This window comes from Mastigoproctus giganteus, chromosome 6 (genome assembly GCF_048544385.1).
Source record: "Mastigoproctus giganteus isolate SK-2022 chromosome 6, ASM4854438v1, whole genome shotgun sequence".
Lineage (NCBI taxonomy): Eukaryota > Metazoa > Arthropoda > Arachnida > Uropygi > Thelyphonidae > Mastigoproctus > Mastigoproctus giganteus.
In genome coordinates, this window is record NC_143580.1 from 57960101 (window position 1) to 57982625 (window position 22525).

Below are 22525 nucleotides of genomic sequence, written 5' to 3' on the forward strand. Positions count from 1 at the left end.
GCCATATTGCTCCGGGAAATGCGGTGGTCATTCCCTGACCTTTCCGCATCCTCCGTATTTAGTGGTGACGGGCTCGAACCCCGGTCTAATCAAGAAGCGTGTGCTCCGCACTGCTGCTCCTTCCCACCTGGCTACGGAGGCACTAGTAGTAATCCTGGGTATAACCTCCACGCACAAGCACACAGTGGGTGACCACCTAGGTGTGAACCAAAATAAGCAGGAGTCAAAGTGTGGTGCCCACAATACATGGAGGAATGTCGCCTCTCTGTGTTACAAGGCAGTACTAGGTGGTAGATGACTCTTATCAACTGGTGCAATACCACAACTTGGCTTATTGGAGGCTTGAAGTGGTAGAACCCATGTTTATTCATCAAAAACAAGGATTACCTACCACAACAGGTCGTAAATGTAGACAAGACTGGTTTATATTGGGAAAAAAAATGCTAGATCATTCTTACATATCGCAAAAAGTTACGGTAAATCCTTCTCCATCTCTTCCATCATGCAGTATGATTGATGACTTTGAGGTTACGATTAACATCATGGCAAGATCCAATCTTCCATTCCGATATTCCCTGTCAGAGACTTGGTAATTTGGAATCTCCTCTTTTCTATTTTCTCTGGCTTAAAATCTCTCTACCTCATTCTGTCAAATTCATCTGTTGTCTCTACCATTCTTCCAACTCCACTAATCACTTGGAGCTCTTTGACTTCCTCTCTTTGCAACTTGACTTTCTCTAGTCCAACTTTCCTAACAGTGAAGTAATTTTCCTTGGTGATTTTAATGTTCCCAACTCCAGATGGCTTTCCGTTTTCTAGTCACACCGACCCAGCAGGTCAAGATGCTGAGGCTTTTGCAATTACTAATGACCTTGCACAGATTGATCATTTACCTACAAGAATACCGGACAATCCTAACCATACAGCCAACACGCTTGATCTTTTTCTCACAAACAAATCTTTTAAGTACACAGTCCAAGTGAGATGTGCTTTAGGCACCTCAGATCACAACTTGGTGATTGCCTCTTCTCCAATGGAGCCTTTATGGAGACTTTATCTCATGGCTATTCCCAACCTCGTGTTGTTTGGCATTACAAGAATGCAAAATGGGATGACCTGCGAGACTTCTTTTCTTTGGTCGGATTACTGTTTCAAAACTTTTCTGACGTCAACATTTGCTCAGATCGTGTCAGTGAAATTATTCTTGCAGGAATGGAATCCTTTATCCCACACTCCACTTTAAAATCTCGTCCTTTATCTAAACCTTGGTTTTCTAATAAATGTGCTAAGGCTGTTCAAGAGAAGAACGTTGCATATCGTAACTGGCTTGTTTCTAATTCTTCAGCTTCATTTTCTGCCTACACCAAAGCTCACAACAATTGTAAAGCAGTTATTAATCAGTCCAAACTAGAGGCTAAGAGTAGAAAACTTGCTTCTTGCTTTAATGGTAGCCGAGCATTCTGGTCTCTTGCCTAAGCTATTGGCCACAACTTTTTCCCATCTTTGCTCCCACCTCTGTCCAAACCAGATGGTACTGTTGTCACTTCAGCCAAGGATAAAGCTGACCTGCTAACATCCCATTTTTCTTCCAACTCATGTATTAATGATCATGGTAAAACACCTCCCACTATTCCCAACACGCTCCATTCACTGCCAGTGGTCTTCCTTCAAAAGGATGTCAGAAGGATTTTGAAGAATCTTGATGCTAAGAAAGCTCCAGGTCCCGATGGTATTTCTCCACTTGTTCTCAAAACCTGTGCTCCTGAACTTACTCCTGTTCTTAGCCGCCTTTTTTTACTTTCTTATTCCAAATGTGTTTTTCCTTCTACTTGGAAATTTGCTCATATCTAGCCAGTTCCTAAAAAGGGTGACAAATCCCTCCCATCAAATTATCGTCCCATTGCAATTACTTCTACTCTACATAGAAAAAAAACATTCTAAACTACATAGAAACCTTCCGTCTGATTAACAATCGGCAGTATGGATTCTGCCAGTGTCAATGCACTAGTGATATTCTGGCTTGTGTTACCCATTTATGGACAAATTCAATGGAAAAATTCAGTGAAACACAAGCAATTGCTGTTGACATCTCAAAGGCTTTCGTTTGTGTTTGGCATAAAGATCTTCTAAACAAGCTTCCATCTTATGGTTTGCCAACTGTTTTTTGTAATTGGTTATCCAGTTTTCTCTCTGATCACTCACTGAGGGTGATGGTAGATGGCTCTCTGTCTTCTAACTTCTCCACTAATGCCGGTGTCCCCCAAGGTTCAGTTCTTTTCCCCTAATGACCATCTTCCATTGACTGGGAATCCTATCCACAGTTTTGCCGATGATAGCATATTGCATTCCACTTTCCATTTTGAGAAACCTTGCCCTGCTCAATCAGCTTCAACTTCTCGAAAATCTGCTACCAATTCCTTAAATGCCGATCTCCAGGGAATTCTCCAGTGGGGCAAAGACAACTTAGTTGATTTCAACCCTTCTAACACTCAGTCTTGTCTTATATCTCGCAAAAAGGATTCTTCTGCTCCTATGCTTATCTTTGGTGACACTCCTATTTCTAGACAAAATGATATATCTCTTTTGGAGATTACCCTGACTTCTAATCTCACTCTTGGCACCAGCAAATTACAAATATTGCTTCCTCTGCATATAAAAAAACTTGGTTTTTTCTTTCGCTCTCAGCGTTACTTTTCTTCCAAACAGCTGTTCACTCTGTGCAAATCGCAAATCTGCCCTACCATGGAATATTGTTCCCCCATCTGGGATGGTGCCCCCAAAACCTCTCTCAGGCTTCTTGATTCTGTTCAGAAGAGGACAGTTAGGTTAATTAATGATTTATCTCTAACAGAGTCTCGCCACTCGCTGTCTCATAGATGTACTGTTTCTGCTGCATGCCTCTTCTACAGATATTCCATGGGCACTGTTCTTCTGAATTGGCTTCTATAATTTCCACTCTCTCTTTCAAAACAGTCCGAACACGTGCCGCCACCAGCTAACATCCATTTACTGTCGAACTTCAAACTCATAGAACCAACTTTTCATCTACCTCGTTTATTCATTTAACTGCCATTTTCTGGAACAACATTCCTTCATACGTATTTCCCCGAAAATTACCGTCTCAGAAGTTCAAGTCTAATGTCAATAAATATCTTCTTTCATCTTCTCAACCCCCAACCCAAGCAAGGTACTAAGTAGTATAGGTTCTAATACCTTTCGTGTTTGGGGTTTACATAAAAAAATATATATATATATAATATTGCTTTTAGCAACTTGTGGTGCTATTATATTTGACTTTACAAATGATTTTTCTAATCATGTGTCTAATCATATTGCTAGAAACAGAGAAAAGTTTTATTCTGACCCAATCATTGAACTCAAAACTTCTGTGTACACCTTTACTAAGAAGGGTATTAATTCCACAGCAATTAAATACACCTTCTTGCTTTTAGCAATTTGAAGAGCTATTAAAATGACATCAAGGGTGATTTTTATACAAAAAAAAAAAAAATAATAAATGGTTTATTTTCCAATTCTGTGTGCTCTAATTTCAAATGTCATGAAGGCTTTCTGGTAATTTCATTCAAATAAAATATCTTCACAAGAAGCACATGGTGACTCTGGTGAGCTCTCTTATAAATAATAAATTCAAGTTCTAAATAAATAACCAGCAGTGCACCTCTGAAGGAAGCCATACATTTCTTTTTCTCGTGTGGACGGACAGTCAAGTTCTGGATTCTTTTTATCATCAATTACAAGTAGATATGACATACTTGGATGATCTGCATTGCAAACAAAAGCCCTTCCAAACTAAATTCCAGTTATAAAATCCTTCAAAACGAAGGCCTCGTCATTGAGTGGTTTAAGCGCCACACATCACTTAACATATTAAACAAAAAGATTCCCACCAACTTCTCCCCTATTTGGAATTTAGCACGTATTAAGTTTCTATGTGCACTGAAATGCATTTTGGGAACTCAACCTGTATATAACACACTCACATGCTTTCCCCTCCCCACCATAGCTAACAGAAGACGATTTCGAAAGTCGTTCATGCGCGACTATTAGCTTTTATCTCACTTCATTTAATTTATATTAATTAGACAACCATAGAATGGAAGGTGCACTTTCCTTTCTTAGAAAAATTTTTAAAGCCCATAACTTAGTTTTTAAATTTATAATCCCCGTAAGTTATTAGAATCACATAATCACTATGCACGTGATAAAACTTTCAACCAAACTAAGCGGATTACTATGAGGTGAGTGCTGAAAAATTAAGCTAAGCTATATCTACGATTTAGTCATTACATCACAGCACATAAGGACTCCTTAAAATATCATAAGTTACTTAAACTTTATTTTTTTTTAAATTTATATATTTATTTAATTATAAAGAGGTGTATGGTATCTTTTCAATCTTGTGGTGATCTATAATTGATGTTTATTTAGTACCTCTATATAAAAAATGAAATTATTATATATATAATTTGTATTATGAATTGTAATTTTGTTTATAGTTATATTATTGTAATAACTATCATATAACATATTCTATATATATATATATATAATATTGATAAAAATAATAGGATATAATGACATTACTGAACGTTTAAGCAAGCAGGAAAAAGTAATAAATTATTAAACTGGGTTATGGATCCGGGGCACTACTAGTTATAGCCGAGATACCCAGCAACCATAATGAAATACAGTAATACCCCGACTTACGCTACCCCGACTTACGCGAACTCGGAGTTACGCGGTTCTTGATTTTTTTCGTTTGGTAACGCTGCCGCCCACTATCTTCAAGGTCGTTTTTCATATGTTATCGATATATACGGTGCGACGGCGGAGAATGAGAGCGAAAGATGAACAAAATTCAACTTTGCTGCTTTTATATCAGTGAAGGGGAAACACATTTCACCATAATAACGTAAAAACCAACACAATTCCAGCTATCGGTATAATCGCAAATGCAATTAGATCGAGTTTACTACCAGTTTATAACAGATTTCACTAGCAGAAACGCAACTGGATTTTTATTGTTTTATGGTAGTAACCCCTAGAAATGTGAGGTGTTAATAGTGTATCTCTGCCTTTATGGTGTTGTTTATTCAGTTGCTACATGCGCGCAGTTTATGCATATCAAGCGTGCCTCCTCGTTTTGTAATTGTGCTTTATTCCCTAAAAATGAGTAAAATACTTAATTAAAAGGTGTGAAAAGGAAGCGTCCTGGTGAAGACACTGCAGATTCAGAGAGAAAAAGAAAAGCAATTATCGATAAACAGAGGCGGACTGGGTCAAAAATTCTTACCCGGGAAAATTTATAGTGGCCTCATACTATGGTTTATGGCCAAAATCACACTGGCCCACCGGGGTTTCCCCGGTAAGGCTTATGGCCAGTCCACCTCTGTCGATAGAGCAAAAATATGAAATTGTGAAACGCTTTGAGCAAAATGAAAGACCATGTGATATTGCACGTGCTACAGGCCTAAATGAAGCAACGGCGAAAAGCACATGACAATTGCAAACTTGACAGGTTGAAAATTGAAAAGGGCTCAATTGTAAAGGGCTTAAAAATTTTAGAAAACAGACTCCAACGAAGAACGCGTTATAGCTACAAAGCAAGGAATAAAAAAATTATTAGCTTGCTACGAAGAAATTCTGCGTGAAAAAAAGAACGCGCTGTGTCGTCAGACGAATTTGTTAGATTTTATGAAGCCATCGACATCGAAATAACTTTTTTACGTAAGTCATTTGTTTTTTTTTTTTTTTTATACATATTTTGTATTAATATGTATAAAGAACTGCAATTTTATTAATATTTTTCTTCTAAACTAGTGTTTTTGTTAGTCCTTGGTCCCAATTAAGCAAAATTTATATGCAAAGTTGTACCCCGACTTACGCGAATTCGACTTACGCGATTTTCGTCGGACCCACCTATCGCGTAACTTCGGGGTATTACTGTATAGACAAATGTATTTTATCAGTATATTGGGTAGGGGTGCTGACCTGTCAAGTGTAATTACAATGGAAAAAATTGAAAATGCCTGCAAGGTAAAAGCAGATTACCTGAAATTTCGTACATATACATCATAACAGAAACAGAGACCCTGCTTATTGCTGTGGCTCCTATGGTTTTGGCTGCCGACCCTATGAAGATATAGTTAAAGTCCTAGGACCCACTGCATTAGGTAACATTTTTTTTATCATTATTTTTATTTTAATCTTAATTTCATTTAATTTCAGGTAATCTGCTTTTACCTTGCAGGCATTCTCAATTTTTTCCATTGTAATTACACTTGACAGGTCAGCACCCCTACTCAATACACTGATAAAATACATTTGTCTGTACAGTAAGTCCTCAACTTCCAGTTGCACTACTTCTATTTATGACTAGAAACGGTATCCATTAAGCACCACTTTAAATACACATGTAATAGATTGTGCTAGTGTCTGCTAATGTGAATTGACAGTGGCATTGGCACTTTGCTTTCACCTTAACTACTTTAGTGTAAGTTGTATCTTGTGAGCTTATACTTGTTGTAAACAAAATAAATATAAACCCTAAATATGTCTGCGAAAAGAAAAAATGGTAAGAATAGTAATCACAGTGATTAGATTAGAATAATAATCGAAAAGTGATAAGAAGAGGCACATTATAACTAAGGAAACTAAAGTTGAAATCATTAAACAACATGAAAATGGCAAGAAATTTGTGGACATTGCACGTGTTTACCAAATTAATGAATCGAATGTTAGAGAACCATTATAAAAGATAAAGTTCGGATTATGCAGCACGTAAAAAGTTCTGTGCCAATGCAATCTACGATCACCAAAAGGAGAGGCTTATCAATAGAAAAAAATGGAAAAATTGTTGATGATTTGGATAGAAGACATGAAACAACAATGAATGCCAATAAGTCTTATGCTCATACAAGGAAAAGCTTTGAGTTTTTTGAAGAACTAAAGTGTAAACGTGGTGAGAACGTTGCTAATGAAACATCCATTGCTGCAAGCCACGGATGGTTTCAAAAATTTAAGAGCCATGCTAAACTACACAACATCAAAGTTACAGGTGAGGATGCTAGTGCAGGCATAGTAGCAGCTACGGAGTTCCCCAAGACTTTGGCAGAAATCATTAAAAACAAGGATTACCTACCAGAACAGGTCGTCAATGTAGACAAGACTGGTTTACATTGGGAAAAAAAATGCTAGATCATTCTTACATATCGCAAGAAGAAAAAACTATGCTAGGATTTAAGGTATCAAAGGACAGATTAACCCTTCTTTTTGGTGGAAATTCTGCTGGAGGTTTCAAAATAAAACCACTGTTAGTTTACCATAGCGAAATTCCAAGGGCCTTCAAAACCATTTCAAAGACATTGTTACCTGTTGTGTGGAAATCCAATCAAAAAGCATGGGTGACACAAGAAATTTTTTGGGACTGGTTTCTCCATCATTTTGTGCAAGAAGTTAACAAGTATTGCCAAGAAAACAACCTACCATTTAAGATATTACTGCTGGTTGATAATGCACCTGGTCACCCAACAACTCTGTGACTATCCTGAAAACATAAAATTTATATTTTTGCCTGCAAATACAACTTCCCTCATTCAACTCATGGATCAGGGTCTAATACAGACATTCAAAAAGTATTATCTATGAACAACATTTAGACAGGTAGTAAGGGCCAATGAAGGACAGAAGTCCAGATCATGGAAGCAGTTCTGGAAAGAATTCAACATTTACAAAGCAGTTAAAAACATCGATGCTGCCTGGAGTGAAATTACAGCATCAACCATAAATGCCACCTGGAAGAAACTCACCCCCACCCCAGTTTGTTCAAGATTCTTTGTGAAGTGAAAAAAAAATGAAGATATAATCAGAGGGTTGTGGAAATGACTAGAACATTGGAATTAAATTTAGAGGAAAATGACTTTAATGAATTGTTGCAAAGTCATAGAAAGGAATTAAGCAATGAAGAATTAATGGAGCTTGATGACCATAAAAATTAACACGGGGTTTCGGAGGATGTACAAGAAGTTGAACCATCAAAAGGATTTGATACTAAGGAAATGGCAAAATGATTTAAAATGATCGCTGAAGGATTAGCTGGCTTAAAAGCTCAGGATACATACACCGAACAGTTGGAAAAAGTGATGGGAGCGGTGCATGATGCAATTGCATGTTACAAACAGATTTATGACGAGAAAAAAGAGCTACAGTGCAGACATCATTGAACAAGTACTTCAAGACACCATTAAAATCTCCAGTCTGAAAACATATTAAACGATTAGTACAGAATGGGTATTTTAAGCTAAATTAGATACGTTTTTATATTTATGTACTCTATAGGACAACGGTGGGCAAATGCGGCTCTCAGAGCCGCATGCGGCTCTTGGTTGAGTTAAGTGCGGCTCCCATTGAAAATTTAAATCCGTTTTCGTTTTTATTATTTCAGAACTTTTTTCACTGAATCTTGTTAAATTAACTAAGTAAGTAAGATGGCTGTCAACTTACAATGTTTTTAGCCGTTTTGTGAAACTCCTAAATCCTACATAACATTTACAAAAGAAAAAGGGAAAAAAATACACAGAATTAGAAAATGAAACTTGGCTTTCTGACTTAATGTTCCTTACAGACAGTATAAAACATTTGAAAGCACTTAATTTGGCTTTACAAGGGAAGGAAAAAATTAAATTGTTATTGATTTGTCACAAACTGTATTTAGTTTTGAAGCTAGACTTCGGCTTTTTTGTGTACAATCTTAAGAACAAAATATTTAATCATTTTCCACGAGTAAAAGCAAATATAATTAATATCAAAGAAGAAAAGTTAGATGAATAAAAAGAAAAATTGGAAGAATTGCAAGCAGATTTCAAACATAGGTTTGAAAATTTGAAAAGTTTCAAATCTACATTTGCAATTTATTTTTTATTATTGAATTTTTTATTGAAGATGGATTTCCAATTTCTGAAATAATACTTGTTGAAAAAGCGGCTGGGGAATTGGAGTTATTAGAGATGAAAGAGGATCAGGCATTGAAAATGTAGCACAAATCTACTTCTATAATTGAATTTTGGAAACTCGTGCCAGAATCAAAATATCCACATTTAAAGAAAGCTGCTTGCCGTCTAATTTCAATTTTTGGTACAACATATTGCTGTGAATCTTTGTACTCCACAATGAAGTTTGTGAAGTCGAAATATCGTTCACAGTTGACCAATCATCTCACTGAATTGCTGCGAACGGCTTTAACAAATTTTACGCCAGATTTCAAAGACTTGACCAAAAGTCTTCGTTAAATCTTATACTTTTTATTAATGCATTTTTATTATTAAAATTTTGAAATAATTATTTTGTATTTTCTTTCTCTTAATTATATTTTCTTATATATGTATACTTTACATATCACTTAAGACTTGTGTAGAATACGTAATCATATTAATTAAATTAAATTAAATTTGTGTATCTAATACTATGTAACTATGGTGTGGCTCTTTATAATTAATATAATATATGAAAAACCGGAATGCGGCTCTCATTGACCTCATGCGTGCCCACCCCTGCTATAGGATATTGAATAAAGTTGTATTTCCACAAAGTTTTTATAAATAAAAGTTGATTTTTTTGAATTTTCCTTTCAAACAAATATACTGTACAATTAAAAATATATCGTATTTAAACACTATTATTCGACTTATGCAGTTTTTCAACTTGCGTGGAAATCGCTGGAACAAATTAATCGCATAAGTTGAGAACTTACTGTACATATGTACGTACGCGCACACACACACAGAGAATCGGATCTAACAGGCAGAAAATTGAGTAGGGGTACCACAAAACAAAATAAATTACTTAGGAGTGCCATTATTAAAAAAAAAGGTCGAAACCACTAGATTAAATAATTCATAGCAGAGTTCCACCCTGAATAAAAAATAATTGGGTTCAAACATTCTCTCTCTCTCTCCCTCACTCTGTCTTGAAGGCTAGCAATCACACAGCAATCAGAGCAAATCATAATAATCTTTCAGAACCACGTACTCTAACAAACTCACAGGAAAAGTGCCCAATTATGAAGTATGCTGAAAACCCACATCAAACAATAATGTTTGATGTGGGTTCTCATCAATCATCAATCGATTTTCTTCTCTACTTTCTACATTTTGTAGTTCTTAGAACATGCAGAATATTTACCTTTGCAGTTTTATGACAACTCCAAACACGAAAGGTATTAGAACCTGCAGTACTTAGTACCATGCATGGGTTGAAGGGGTTGGGTAGGGAGTGGATTCCAGAAGCTTTGCTCTCCAAAGCAGTTTCCAGCATCTCAGCAGAGTGGTCTGCTTGTTTGTGCTCTTTTGTGCAACACTGTGGGCATGTAGAATCTTCTTCACGTGTTTTGAGAGTGGCCAAAATGCTGGCACTTAAAACAACTTACTGAGTTCAGGATAAATGGTTGAACTTCACAGTTAAAATAACCAGCTTTTATAGACTGCAATAATGTAGGAGTATCAAATGTTAGAATTACAGAGCATGTAGGAAAATGAACACCATCCTTCTCTGTCATAATCCTCTGCATGTATTACTAGTTGGTTACTTAACTCGTGTTATCTCCTCTTCAGTAATGTTAAATAAGTCCCATTCTGATATCACACCTCTCACCTCTTGAAGAGGTCAGGGAAATGTGGGGAAGACAACGTAACTTGTAATCCTGCCAGCTTCATTAGTTTTAGTAATTTATCTTGCTGTTGTCTCTGCACTGTTCCTATAAAAAGATCTCCAGATTGGAAGCACATCACCATTTTGGGAGAGCCAGTTATGGCCTCCAAACCTTTTTTGAATTAAAAAGGGGGATAACTTCACCACCACTCAATTTTCGTGGAATATATCACTAATAAAGATGGCAATAATGATTCTGAAGAGAGTAATAAACTTTCACTCTCTTAGCCTGAGACACTATATTACTGTTACTACCTGGTGATACACAACTAATCATGCATACGTCATATCTAAGACATATGCATGATTAGTCATATCATGCAATCTACTTTTTTGTATTTTCTGTTTATATATGGTTTAGACACCATCTATTCTAAGTTTCTCCTCTAGATAATGCATGGTGTGCCACAAGTGGTACTTTAATAATAACCAGCCTGTATATTGTTCCTTGGGGAGTAGTAGTAGTTTACTTTGTAATGTATGAACAAGGTAACTCATGGTGATTTGCTTCACAATATACAATACAATATCTAATGCATTTGTAGCAAACTCCTTAGTTTGCTCTTTTGCTACATATAAGCAGATGCTTCTTTGCACTAATTATATGTTGGTATTCCAATGCACAAAGTAATGGTTAGGCCTCAACTTGAGTAATTTATACAGTTCTAGAAACTATATTTCCAACTCAAAAGGATACAAACAAAGCAAAAAAATTATTTAAAAGTGCAACAGACTTTTCTTAACAGTCCAGCAGATGTGTTTAACCACAGAGTGCTATGGTGACCATTTTTCGTCAAAGGCTATCAGAGTAATGAAAATGACAATTTCAGTATTCCAAGATATGCATCATTAACTGTTTTGTTAATGAAGGAGTTTGGCTATAAACAAATAAAATAACACATTTACATTAAACCTAATGTACAATCATTAACAATTTGAATTTGCAGAGTCTTTTTGTTAAATTATAGCAATGTGCTATCATCATGTGTTTTAAGAGCAGCTCAAATTGTTGATGGATGCTGGGAGTTTCATTTTCACTTGTAAAAACAAAAAGTGCAGGTATAAACAGTGCCAGTTACGAATGCATTAGTTTCATGTTACAAGTGCTGCTCTCTGCTAATCTTAGCAGCATGCAGCTTCTTCTTCCCACAGCAACAAATTATGACATGCCCAAAAAAGGAAAGTGAGTTCAAACAAAACACAAATTTGCTTCTTCAACTTTATTTTTAAAAAAATATGTAAAAAATATTTAAATAATAATTATTAAAATTATTATTATTATATAATTATTAATTTTAATCAATTAATTAATTATTATTTAAATACAAAAAATGGATTGTTCACAGCTGCATTCATAACATTCAGGATAGCATCATGTGAGCAATTCTGAATCACTTCTTTCCAGCAGAAGGTTTTAAAAACATAGCACCTTAAGGATGATGTGCTTGATCATGTGATCACAAATGCATGCCAGCTGAAGGTCTTAGGGAGAAGAGAGAGTCTGGAAAATAGGCATCTGCATGATGACTACTAAAATACTTTTATCGTCATGAAGGTATTTTAAGGTACTAGAAGATCAAGTAATGTGGACTTTGGGATACATTATTTTATTTTATTTATTTATTTTTTTTTTTCTCAGATGTAAGAAAATTTGCTTTTAGTTAAAGAGCAATATTTAAGTAACTTTAATAATAATAATAAAAAAAAAAAAAAAACAGGAGGACATTAAGTTACAATTAAGTTTTTTTTCGAAGGATATGTTATATAAATACAAAAAAAAATTCATGAAGAACTAAAAATCAGGAAGCCTATTAAATTTTTCAAGCAATTCATTCCTTCTAGAAAGTTATACACCCAGCCAAAGTATTCCTTCCTTCTATATAGCTATTTATGTTTTAACTTGTTTTGCTTTCCTATTAATTGGATATCTGGTTTAAAAAAAGAATGTAGAAATATTAATTTTAAAAAAATAACTAAATGCACAAGGCATAATACGTTAAGAGTAAGAGTTTAATATCTATATATATAATAAAAGTAGAAATATTAATATAAACTTTTAAAATACATAAAACAATTTTTTTCTGATGAGATTTAATTATATATATTTTTTATAGGTGCTCATTTAAAGAAGTGTCTTCAGCTAAAAAAACAAAATAAAAAAGGGATTATTTTCCCCTTCAAAGTTTAAAGCAATTATATTTTCATTAACTTAAAACTGGAGAAAAAAAAAAAAAAACCTGGTGGTAGATGACTTGAAAGTGGAAGTGGTGCTGGAGGAAGTGCTCCATAGCTATCCCAGTCATCCCTAAGTGGTGGCGGCCTGTTTCTACCCCATCTTTCTTCATATAAATGTTGTTCCTCAAGTGGTATCTCAGAGAGGTAAACTGAGTTTGAAAATAAAAGAAAAAGGATTTCAATGGAACAAAAAAAGATTTAAGAAATCTTTTTAACTGTTAGGAGATTTCTTAAAATCTTCCACCCAGTTGACAAAAATTCAGAATAAATATTATAACTGACATGATAAAAAAAGATAGTATATTTCTTTTCCAGTTCATTTGAAGTCAGTGAAAAATAACAGTATGTTATTTATAGTATCATATTTCTAAACAGTATCAATGTAATCAAAACTGTATGAATTCATTATAATTTTGCTATGAAACACTCAAGCAAGATTTAAAAGCTACAAATCTGTAAAAAAGTTATCTTAATAATTAAAAGTAAATAATCAAGAATGTTACTCCACAAACAGTAACATATATTATTTTGCAGGTAGGGCAATAGCCTCAGTTTTGAATTGGGGAAAAAAGTCACCTCAAGTTCTCAGCCTTTCTTTCACAAGCATTACAAATAAAAAGAACCACTTCATGGAAGAAAGTACACTATTTAGTTGAAATGGACACCACTACTCATACAGAAATTTTCTTTTTGTATCATATTCACATGCCTTGTTTAAGTTTCCACACTTTTTTTTTTCTATGAGAAAACTACTCCCCCCTGCCTTCATCTATTTGGAAATTGGGTGGTGGGCAGTGTTTGGTTGGCTTTGTGGAGCAATTTTCTTGATAGAATTTTGGAATAAACTTGCTCCACATATGCTTCCAAATATTAATTTCCTCTCATCCATTCTGCCACTTATTAGTGCTTCACTGGTGGATACATAGGCACATAATCAGTAAAAGACCTGTCACTGTCAACCAGTGATGAAATATATCTATAATGCGTGAGATGCTCAGTGCACTGCTTCTATCATCATTAAAAAACAAAATATAAACCGTTCAGAAAAACAGGATGAAGTATCCAAAAGGGAGAGAGAGAAGAATGGGCGAATGGACAGATGGATAGAAGTAATATTCTAAAATAAATGAATAAAAACAAAATTTCTTTTTTCTTTTTTTTAAATGGTCACTTTATCCTCCAACATGCACATGCAAAGAAAAAACCATGTGAGTATTAAGGGTGACTATTAACACATGGCAGTTTTTGAAATTAGTTACTTGATTGTACATAAATATTACTGCACAAATTGGGATTTCTGTTATTTAAGCAATTATGATGTCTTGCACTATAAGTGATAATTGTCTATGTCTATCAACCTGGATTTTGTATTTACTTGTACCATTCCTCTTTCCACCTGGATAAAACTTTATATTCTATACTCCCTGTATTCTTTTAAAATGACTGAAAATAGAAGTGTGCATAATCACACTTATTGAATTATTTATATAACAAGTATAAAGCCCTGATAAATATTATCAACTGATGAAAAATAATTTGGGGGAGGGGGGAAAAACACCCAAAATGTGAAATTTTAAATGTGCTAATTTTAAAAATGAAATATTGAAAAAGCTGCTCTTTATACACATAAAGATATGGAACATTCATCCAAATTTAAAGGATTGGATAAATCCTAGAAGAAATGGGTAAATGAAGTAAGGCAGCAATGAAAGTGCCCAGAAATTTAATTTATATGTGAAATAAAGAAATATTGTGCAAGCATCAAAGGTAAGTGGGATAGTGATGGAGAGAGGAGATAAGAAATCTTTGCTAAGCAAGGCAATGGAGATTTCCAGGACTGCTGGAAGTCATAGTGGAACAAATAAATATATGGGCTATGTTAGGGTAGCTAAGAGCAGAAACAGGTGTATGTATACTTGTAAGTACGCCAATGCCAGGAGTATAGTCAATAAATTTGATGAGCTTGAAGTGCTAGTCAAGACATCAAAGGCAGATATTGTTGGGATATCAGAGACGTGGTGTCACACAGATATAAGCAGTGCAGAATTGGAATTTGGGGAGTATAATGTTTACAGACAGGATAGACAAGACAGGGAGGGGTTATGCTGTTAGTTAAGAAACACAAAATCTAATGAAGTGCATCCAATTGATGTTGGTGGACAATCCAATGTTGAGTCTTGGTGTGACATAAGCACTAGAAAAGGAAAAATGAGAGTAGGTGTGTTATAGGCCTAATGAATCTGATGAGTATAATGAGCAATTGTGCAGAGAAATAGAATGGGCCAGTAATTCAGAATGTCTTATAATGGGGGATTTTAACTTCGCAGATATTGACTGGAACTTGTGGGTTGGTCACTTGCACAATAGCAAGGCTTTTGTGTATTTATTGGATGACTGTTTTCTACAGCAACATGTTCGAGAGGCAACCAGAGGGAATAATACTCTTGATCTGATTATCAGCAGTGATTATTCATCCATTAAGAATTTGCAGATAAAGGAACCACTGGGTGACAGTGATTACAATGTACTGATGTGGGAATTACTTAAAGTTGTAACTACCATCAAGGCTAAAGGAAAGGGCTACTGCTTTTGTAAAGGTGACTACAGGGGTCTCACACAGTTTTTAAATTCTGTACAGTGGGATCAACTGATGATGTTACCAACGTTGAATTCTAAATGGGAAGCCTCCAGGGACTTAATTTTGGAGTTTACTAGTTTCATTCCAACTAAGAAATACTTTTCAAGGTTTAGGCCTAAATGGACATCAGATGAACTAATGAGGCTCGTGGCAGAGAATAAAAATGTATGGGATACATATAAAGTATCAGGTGACACAGAAGCTTATGGCAGATATAAATTAGTCTGTAATCAAGTCACAAAGGAGGTTAGGCAGGTTAAGGCAGATTATGAGAAATCCTTGGCAAAGGATGCAAAGAAAAACAGCAAAGAGTTCTTTACTTATGTAAACGCTAGAAGGAAAATAATGAATCAGATTGGACCACTTAACATAGATGGGTTGCCTATTGATGATCATGCTCAGGTACCTGATAAACTCAATGAATATTTTGCATCTACATTCACACATGTGGACTTATTCGATGAGAGGAGTGCCAGAAGTTTATCAAACTATAACAGGGAGCTAAGTGATTTTGTAATAACTGAGAGCAAAGTGGAGGAGAAATTGTTGAAGTTAAACATAAGGAAGGCACCTGGGATGGATGGGATCTATCCAGTTATATTAAAGGAGGCAGCAAAGGAAGTAAGCAAACCCTTAGCCATAATTATGAGAGCTTCCTTGGACTCAGGGGATGTCCTCATGGACTGGAGATGTGCAAATGTATCACCAATTCACAAAGGGGGGGTTCAAAAGATAACATATGACTTGTCAATGGTATATAGGACTAGAGACCTGTTAGTTTAACTTGTGTTCCAGGGAATATAGTGGAATCACTGATTAAAGGAGCATTGCAGGATCATCTAGACAAGACTGCAGTAATAGTTAAGACACAGCATGGGTTTGTTAAAGGGAGGTCTTGTCTGACCAATTTGATTGGATACTATGATGTGGTCACAAAAGAACTGAATGTCAAAAATAATTTTGACAAAAATTCAAAATAAATTTTGAATAAAATTTATATATTTTGATACTGTTGCACATGGAAGACTGCTGTACAAATTGGAGAGATATGGCATTAAGGGTAAGTTGCTACAATGGATAAAGGAATGGTTGAGTGGGAGAGGACAGAAAGTGGTAATCAATGGACACTGCTCTTCATGAACGAATGTTATTAATGGAATTCCCCAGGGTTCGGTGTTGGCCCCATTGTTGTTTTGTATATTTATCCATAATATTGATGAAGGTATATGAGGTTTAATCTCCAAGTCTGCAGATGATACAAAGGTTGGCAGGGTTGTTAACCACAGTAAAGACAGTATGCTACTCCAACAGATCTAGACAAGTCGGGCCTATAGGCTGAGAAGTGGCAAACGAAGTTTAACATTGACAAATGCAAAGTACTGTGTATGGGTAGCAATAATCCAAGAGAAACATACCAACTGTGTGGTATACATTCAGGGAAGTGGAAAGTGAAAAAGACCTGGGCGTAATTGTGCAGTCGAATATGAAGTTCACTGAGCAGTGCAGGTCATGGAGTCTTGTCAATGATATATAGGAATTTTGCTAGCAGGGACAGGGAGGTGATTATCCCATTATACAAGGCAATGGTCAGGCCCGCACCTAGAGTACTGTGTACAGGTCTGGAGGCCTCATTTTAGGAAGGATGTAGAGTTGCTAGAATGAGTACAAAGAAAGGCAACAAGATTGGTGAGGGGAACAAAGGGGTGCTCTCACCAAGAAGGGCTTAAGTTCTGCAAATTGCAATGCCTGGAGAGTAGGTACCTGAGAGGTGATCTGATTGAGGTGTTTAAGGCCTTGAATGGCTTGAGCAAGCTGAATGCTGATGGGATTCTTCCTCTTACTCAGATTAAGAACCTGAGGGGGCACAGATTCAAATTGAGGAAAGACAGTTGTAGAATAGATGTGCGAAATTTGCCTTTAGCCAGCGGGTAGTTGATTAGTGGAACAGACTTCCATCTTTTGTTATGGAAGTTGATAATCTAAATATATTTAAGGCTGAGCTGGACAGGCATTTGGAACGAATGGAGGGGTGAAATGAGAGGGTTTTTTTTTTTTTTTGGCTGATGCTACATAAGCTTGCTTTCTTGCATCGTATACCTCTACTAATGCTAATGCTAACATGAGGAATGCAATTATGTCAAGTTTGGAAGCCAGCTTTTTTTTTTTGTTTTGTTTTGTTTGGTTTTTATTGGCGCATTAGCACCTAAGGCTATAATGCGCCAAACTCAGGTGATATGTAAAAAATTTAAATTTTCACTGACCTAATTACTTAGGTCACCATGTCAGTATATAAAATAACAAAGGTATAAAATGTAGAAAAAATAAATCAATAAAGAAATAACAATAACATGTAAATATTAAATACAAGTAAAAACCTTTATTGATTTAAAATAACTAAAAATAGCAGACACATTGTCATTGTCAGATAAAATCTGACTGAGTGTATACGGCTCAGCCAGATGATTAAAAGCGGTAAAACGGATATTGCTAAAATCTGGACAATCAATTAAAATGTGTCTAAAAGTTAAAATTGTGCCACAGGACTCACACACAGGAGGGTCATCAGCCCTCAGCAAAAACGAATGTGTCAAATGACTATGTCCTATGCGGGTCCGGGCAAGAACAACTTCCTCCTTACGATTCCTGCGCAGACTAGACTGCCACGGTTCAATTACAGGCTTTATACGATATAGTTTATTCCCAGTCTGTCTATTCCACAAATCCTGCCATTGGGAGTGTATCTTCTGCTGTATTGTTTGCCTGTAGTCTGTATAGGGGACTGACAGGCAGCAATTATTATTAGGGATTGCTGATTTGGCTGCGGTGTCGGCCAAATCATTTCCCCTAATCCCAATGTGGCTGGGAATCCAGCAGAAGTGGATATCATATTCACGTTCTCGGAGGAAGTGAATTTTCTGCTGAATGCTAGACAGAACCGGATAAGGAATTGGAAGCCAGCAAAAAAAAAAAAAAATCGTCTCCAAGACTGAGTGGAACTCTTATGCAATTAGTACAAACTGGTTATTAGTCCTCTCTACATCACATTCACTTCATTAACTCAGAGGATTGAAATATTAGCAAGTAAGAAAGAACAACAATCACTTAAGTTCCTTCTTTTCTAGAGATTCTACAAGTAAGATTCTAAGATGGATTGCTGGCTGGTTGTAGGGCAGGAGGCAAAGGGTTGTGTCAATGGTTACTCTTCAGATTGGTGTAATGGTGTAATAAGTGAAGTCCGCTATGCATCAATTCTGGGATCAACGCTGTTTTTGATTTTCATAAATGATGTCTATGAAGGGATGAGGGGGGTGTTATGTCAAAATTTGCATATTATGTGAAGATTGGAAAGGTGATTAATGATCATTGCCAAGCAATGATCATTAATCTTTAATCAATGATCTTTAAGATGACTTATTAGGTTTCAAGGATGTCCAGTAAAGTGGCAGTTATGTTTGAAAACAGCTAAATGCAAATATTATATTTGGGGAACAGCAATGTTAAAATAACATAACTGGTGGGGTTGAACTAAAAACAGTATAGGAAGCAAAGAATTTGGGAATTATGATACAGGAAGACATTAAGTTCTCCAAGATGTATAGCCAGGCAGCAAGGATGGCACAAGGTGTTCTATTGATTTATTAAACATATTCTTGAAGGGACAGGGAAGTCATAATTCCACTGTTTACAGCAAATATAAGACTGCACTTGGAATACTGTGTCCAAGTGTGGAGACTGCACCTAAAAAAAAAAGACATAGAGCTCTTGAAATAATCTAAGATGAGCAACATGCCCGGTGAGAGCAGCAAAAAGACACTCATATGAGAAAAGACTGAATATGTGAGTTACAACGCCGGATAACAAGGCCTTAAAGGGGGATGGTAAATTAATGACTGACTGCCAATTTTTCACTGTCATAAATGATTCCAGAACTAGAGTCATAATTTCAAATTACACGGAGAGAGATTTAGACTGGATTGTAGGAAATTTTCTTTTTTGCCAAGTTGTTAATTACTGAAATATGTTACTTCTGTGGGTAGTTGAGGCTGACAGTTTTTTTTTTTTTTTTTTATGAAAACCCCAAACACAAGAGGTATAAGAACCTACAGTACTTAGTACCATGCATGGGTTGGAGGTTGAGAAGATGAAAGAAGATATTTATTGACATTAGACTTGAACTTCTATAGGCTATAATTTTCAGGAAATACAATGAAGGAAGGTTGTTCCAGAAAACTGAATGAATAAACGAGGTAGCTTAAAAGTTGGTTCTGTGAGTTTGAAGTTGAACAGTAAATGGATATTGGCTGGTGGGGGAATGTGTTCAGACAGTTTTGAAAAAGAGAGTGGGAATTATAGAAGCCAATTCAGAAGAACAGTGCCCATGGAAATATCTGTAAAAAAGGCATGCAGCAGAAACAGTACGTCTATGAGACAGAGATTGCAGAGGCTCTGTTAGAAATGAGTCATTAATTAACTTAACTGCCCTCTTCTGAATGGAATCTAGAAGTATGAGAGAGGTTTTGGGGACACTGCCCCAGATGTGGGAACAATATTTCAAGGTAGGGCGGATTTGCGATTTGTACAGAGTGAACAGCTGTTTAGAAGAAAAGTAACACCAAGAGCAAAAGAGAAAACCAAAAGAACCCCAAAAGAGATATATCATCTTGCCTAGAAATCGGAGTGTCATCAAAGATAAGCATAGGAGCAGAAGAATGCTTTTCGCGAGATATAAGACAGGACTGAGTTTTAGAAGGGTTGAAATCAACAAGTTGCCTTTGCCCCACTGGAGATCGGCATTTAAGGAATTGGTAGTAGATATTTGAGAAGTTGAACCTGATTGAGCAGAGCGAGGTTTCTCAAACTGGAAAGTGGAATGCAATGTGCTATCATCAGCAAAACTATGGATAGTATTTCGAGTCAATGGAAGAAGGTCATTAATATACAAGGAAAAAGAGTGGGGAAAAGAACTGAACCATGAGGGACACCTGCATTAGTGGAGAAGTTAGAAGACAGAGAGCCATCTACCATCACCCTCAGTGAGCGGTCAGAGAGAAAACTGGAAATCCAATTACAAAAAACAGTTAGCAAACCATAAGATGGAAGCTTGTTTAGAAGACCTTTATGTCAAATATGATTGAAAGCCATTCAGATGTCAAGAGTAACTGCTTGTGTTTCACCGAATATTTCCATTGAATTTATCCATAAATGGGTAACATAAGCCAGAATATCACCAGTGGATCGACACTGACGGAATCCATACTGGCGATCGTTGATCAGACGGAAGGTTTCTAGGTAGTTTAAGAGTTGGCGGTTAATTGATTTCTCCATTACTTTAGAAAGAGTAGAAGTAATTGCAATGGGATGATAACTGGATGGGAAGGAGTTGTCATTCTTTTTAGGAACTGGCTGGATAGGAGCAAATTTCCAAGCAGAAGGAAAAACACCTTTGGAATAAGAAATTGAAAAAAGGTGGCAAAGAACAGGAGCACAGTTTTTGAGAACAAGTGGAGAAATACCATCAGGCCCTGGAGCTTTCTTAGCATCAAGATTCGTCAAAATCATTCTGACATCCTTTTGACGGAAGACCACAGGAGGCATTGAATGGAACATGTTGGGAATGGTGGAAGGTGTTTTACCAAGTTCATTAATACACGAGTTGGAAAAAATGGGATTCTAGCAGGTAAGCTTTATCTTTGGTTGAAGTGACAATAGAACCATTTGGTTTTGACAGAGGTGGGAGAAGAGGTGGGCAAAAGTTGCAGCCAATAGCTTTGGCAAGAGACCAGAATGCTCGGCTACCATTAGGGCAAGAAGCGAGTTTTCTACTTTTAGTATGTTCAAAATCTACTTTTGACTGATTAATAACTGCTTTACAATTGTTGCGAGCTTTGGTGTAGGCAGAAAAAGAAACTGAAGAATTGGAAACAAGCCAATTATGATATGCAACATTCTTCTCTTGAACAGCCTTAGCACATTTATTGGAAAACCAAGGTTTAGGTAAAGGGAAAAGATTTTAAAGTGGAGTGTGGAATAAAGGATTCCATTCCTACAAGAATAATTTCACTGACATGATCTGAGCAAACGCTGACATCAGAAATTTTGAAACTGTAATCCGACCAAGGAAAGAGAAGAAAAGAAATCACGCAGGTCATCCCATTTTGCATTCTTGTAATGCTAAACAACACGAGGTTGGTAATAGCCATGAGATAAAGGCTCTATTAGAGAAGAGACAATCACCAAGTTGTGATCTGAGGTGTCTAAAGGACCACTCATTCGACCGTGTACTTAGAAGGGTTGTTTGTGAGAAAAAGATCAAGCATGTTGGCTGTATGGTTAGGATTGTCAGGTATTCTGGTAAGAAAATGAACAATCTGTGTGAGGTCATTAGTAATTTCAAACGCCTCATCATCTTGACCAGCTGGGTCTGTTCCCAGCCAAGGAAAATTACCTCACTGTTAGGAAAGTTGGACTGGAGAAAGTCAAGTTGAAAGAGAGGAAGTCAAAGAGTTCCAAATGATTAGTGGAGTTGGGAGAACGGTAGAGACAACAGATGAATTTGATGGAATGAGGTAGAGAGATTTTAAGCCAGAGAAGATCGAAAAGAGGAGATTCCAAATTACCACCTTTGAGGCAAAAGGAATCATACAGCGAATAATTTGGGCAACTGAGATGAGCTGTGGTTGAATCAACTGAAATCGACAAAGCTGAAATTAGAACTGAGACCATGTATATTTGTGAAATGAACTAGGAAGTCTTTGGGAGGTTTAGATCTTTTTGCAGATAAGTTTGTTCTATTAGTTTGACAATTCATGGTGTAGTCAATAGTAAAAAACAAGTGGAGGCCGGAAGGGGGGGGGTCATGCTGTATGAAGTAATAAAATTTTTGGACAGGGCATACACGTGGTAAGAATATATCCAGATCCTTGACAT

The 22525-nt window shown here is 36.1% G+C and overlaps 1 protein-coding gene across 1 annotated transcript in view; it reads right to left on the minus strand.

Annotated features, from left to right (window-relative positions):
• Positions 1-22525, minus strand: part of LOC150084316 (uncharacterized) — a 333113-nt gene that overhangs the window by 166332 nt on the left and 144256 nt on the right. Inside the window, exon 11 of the mRNA XM_090376182.1 lies at positions 12963-13109. Within this exon, the coding sequence (XP_090232308.1) occupies positions 12963-13109 (147 nt within the window). The remainder of the gene's footprint in view (positions 1-12962; positions 13110-22525) is intronic.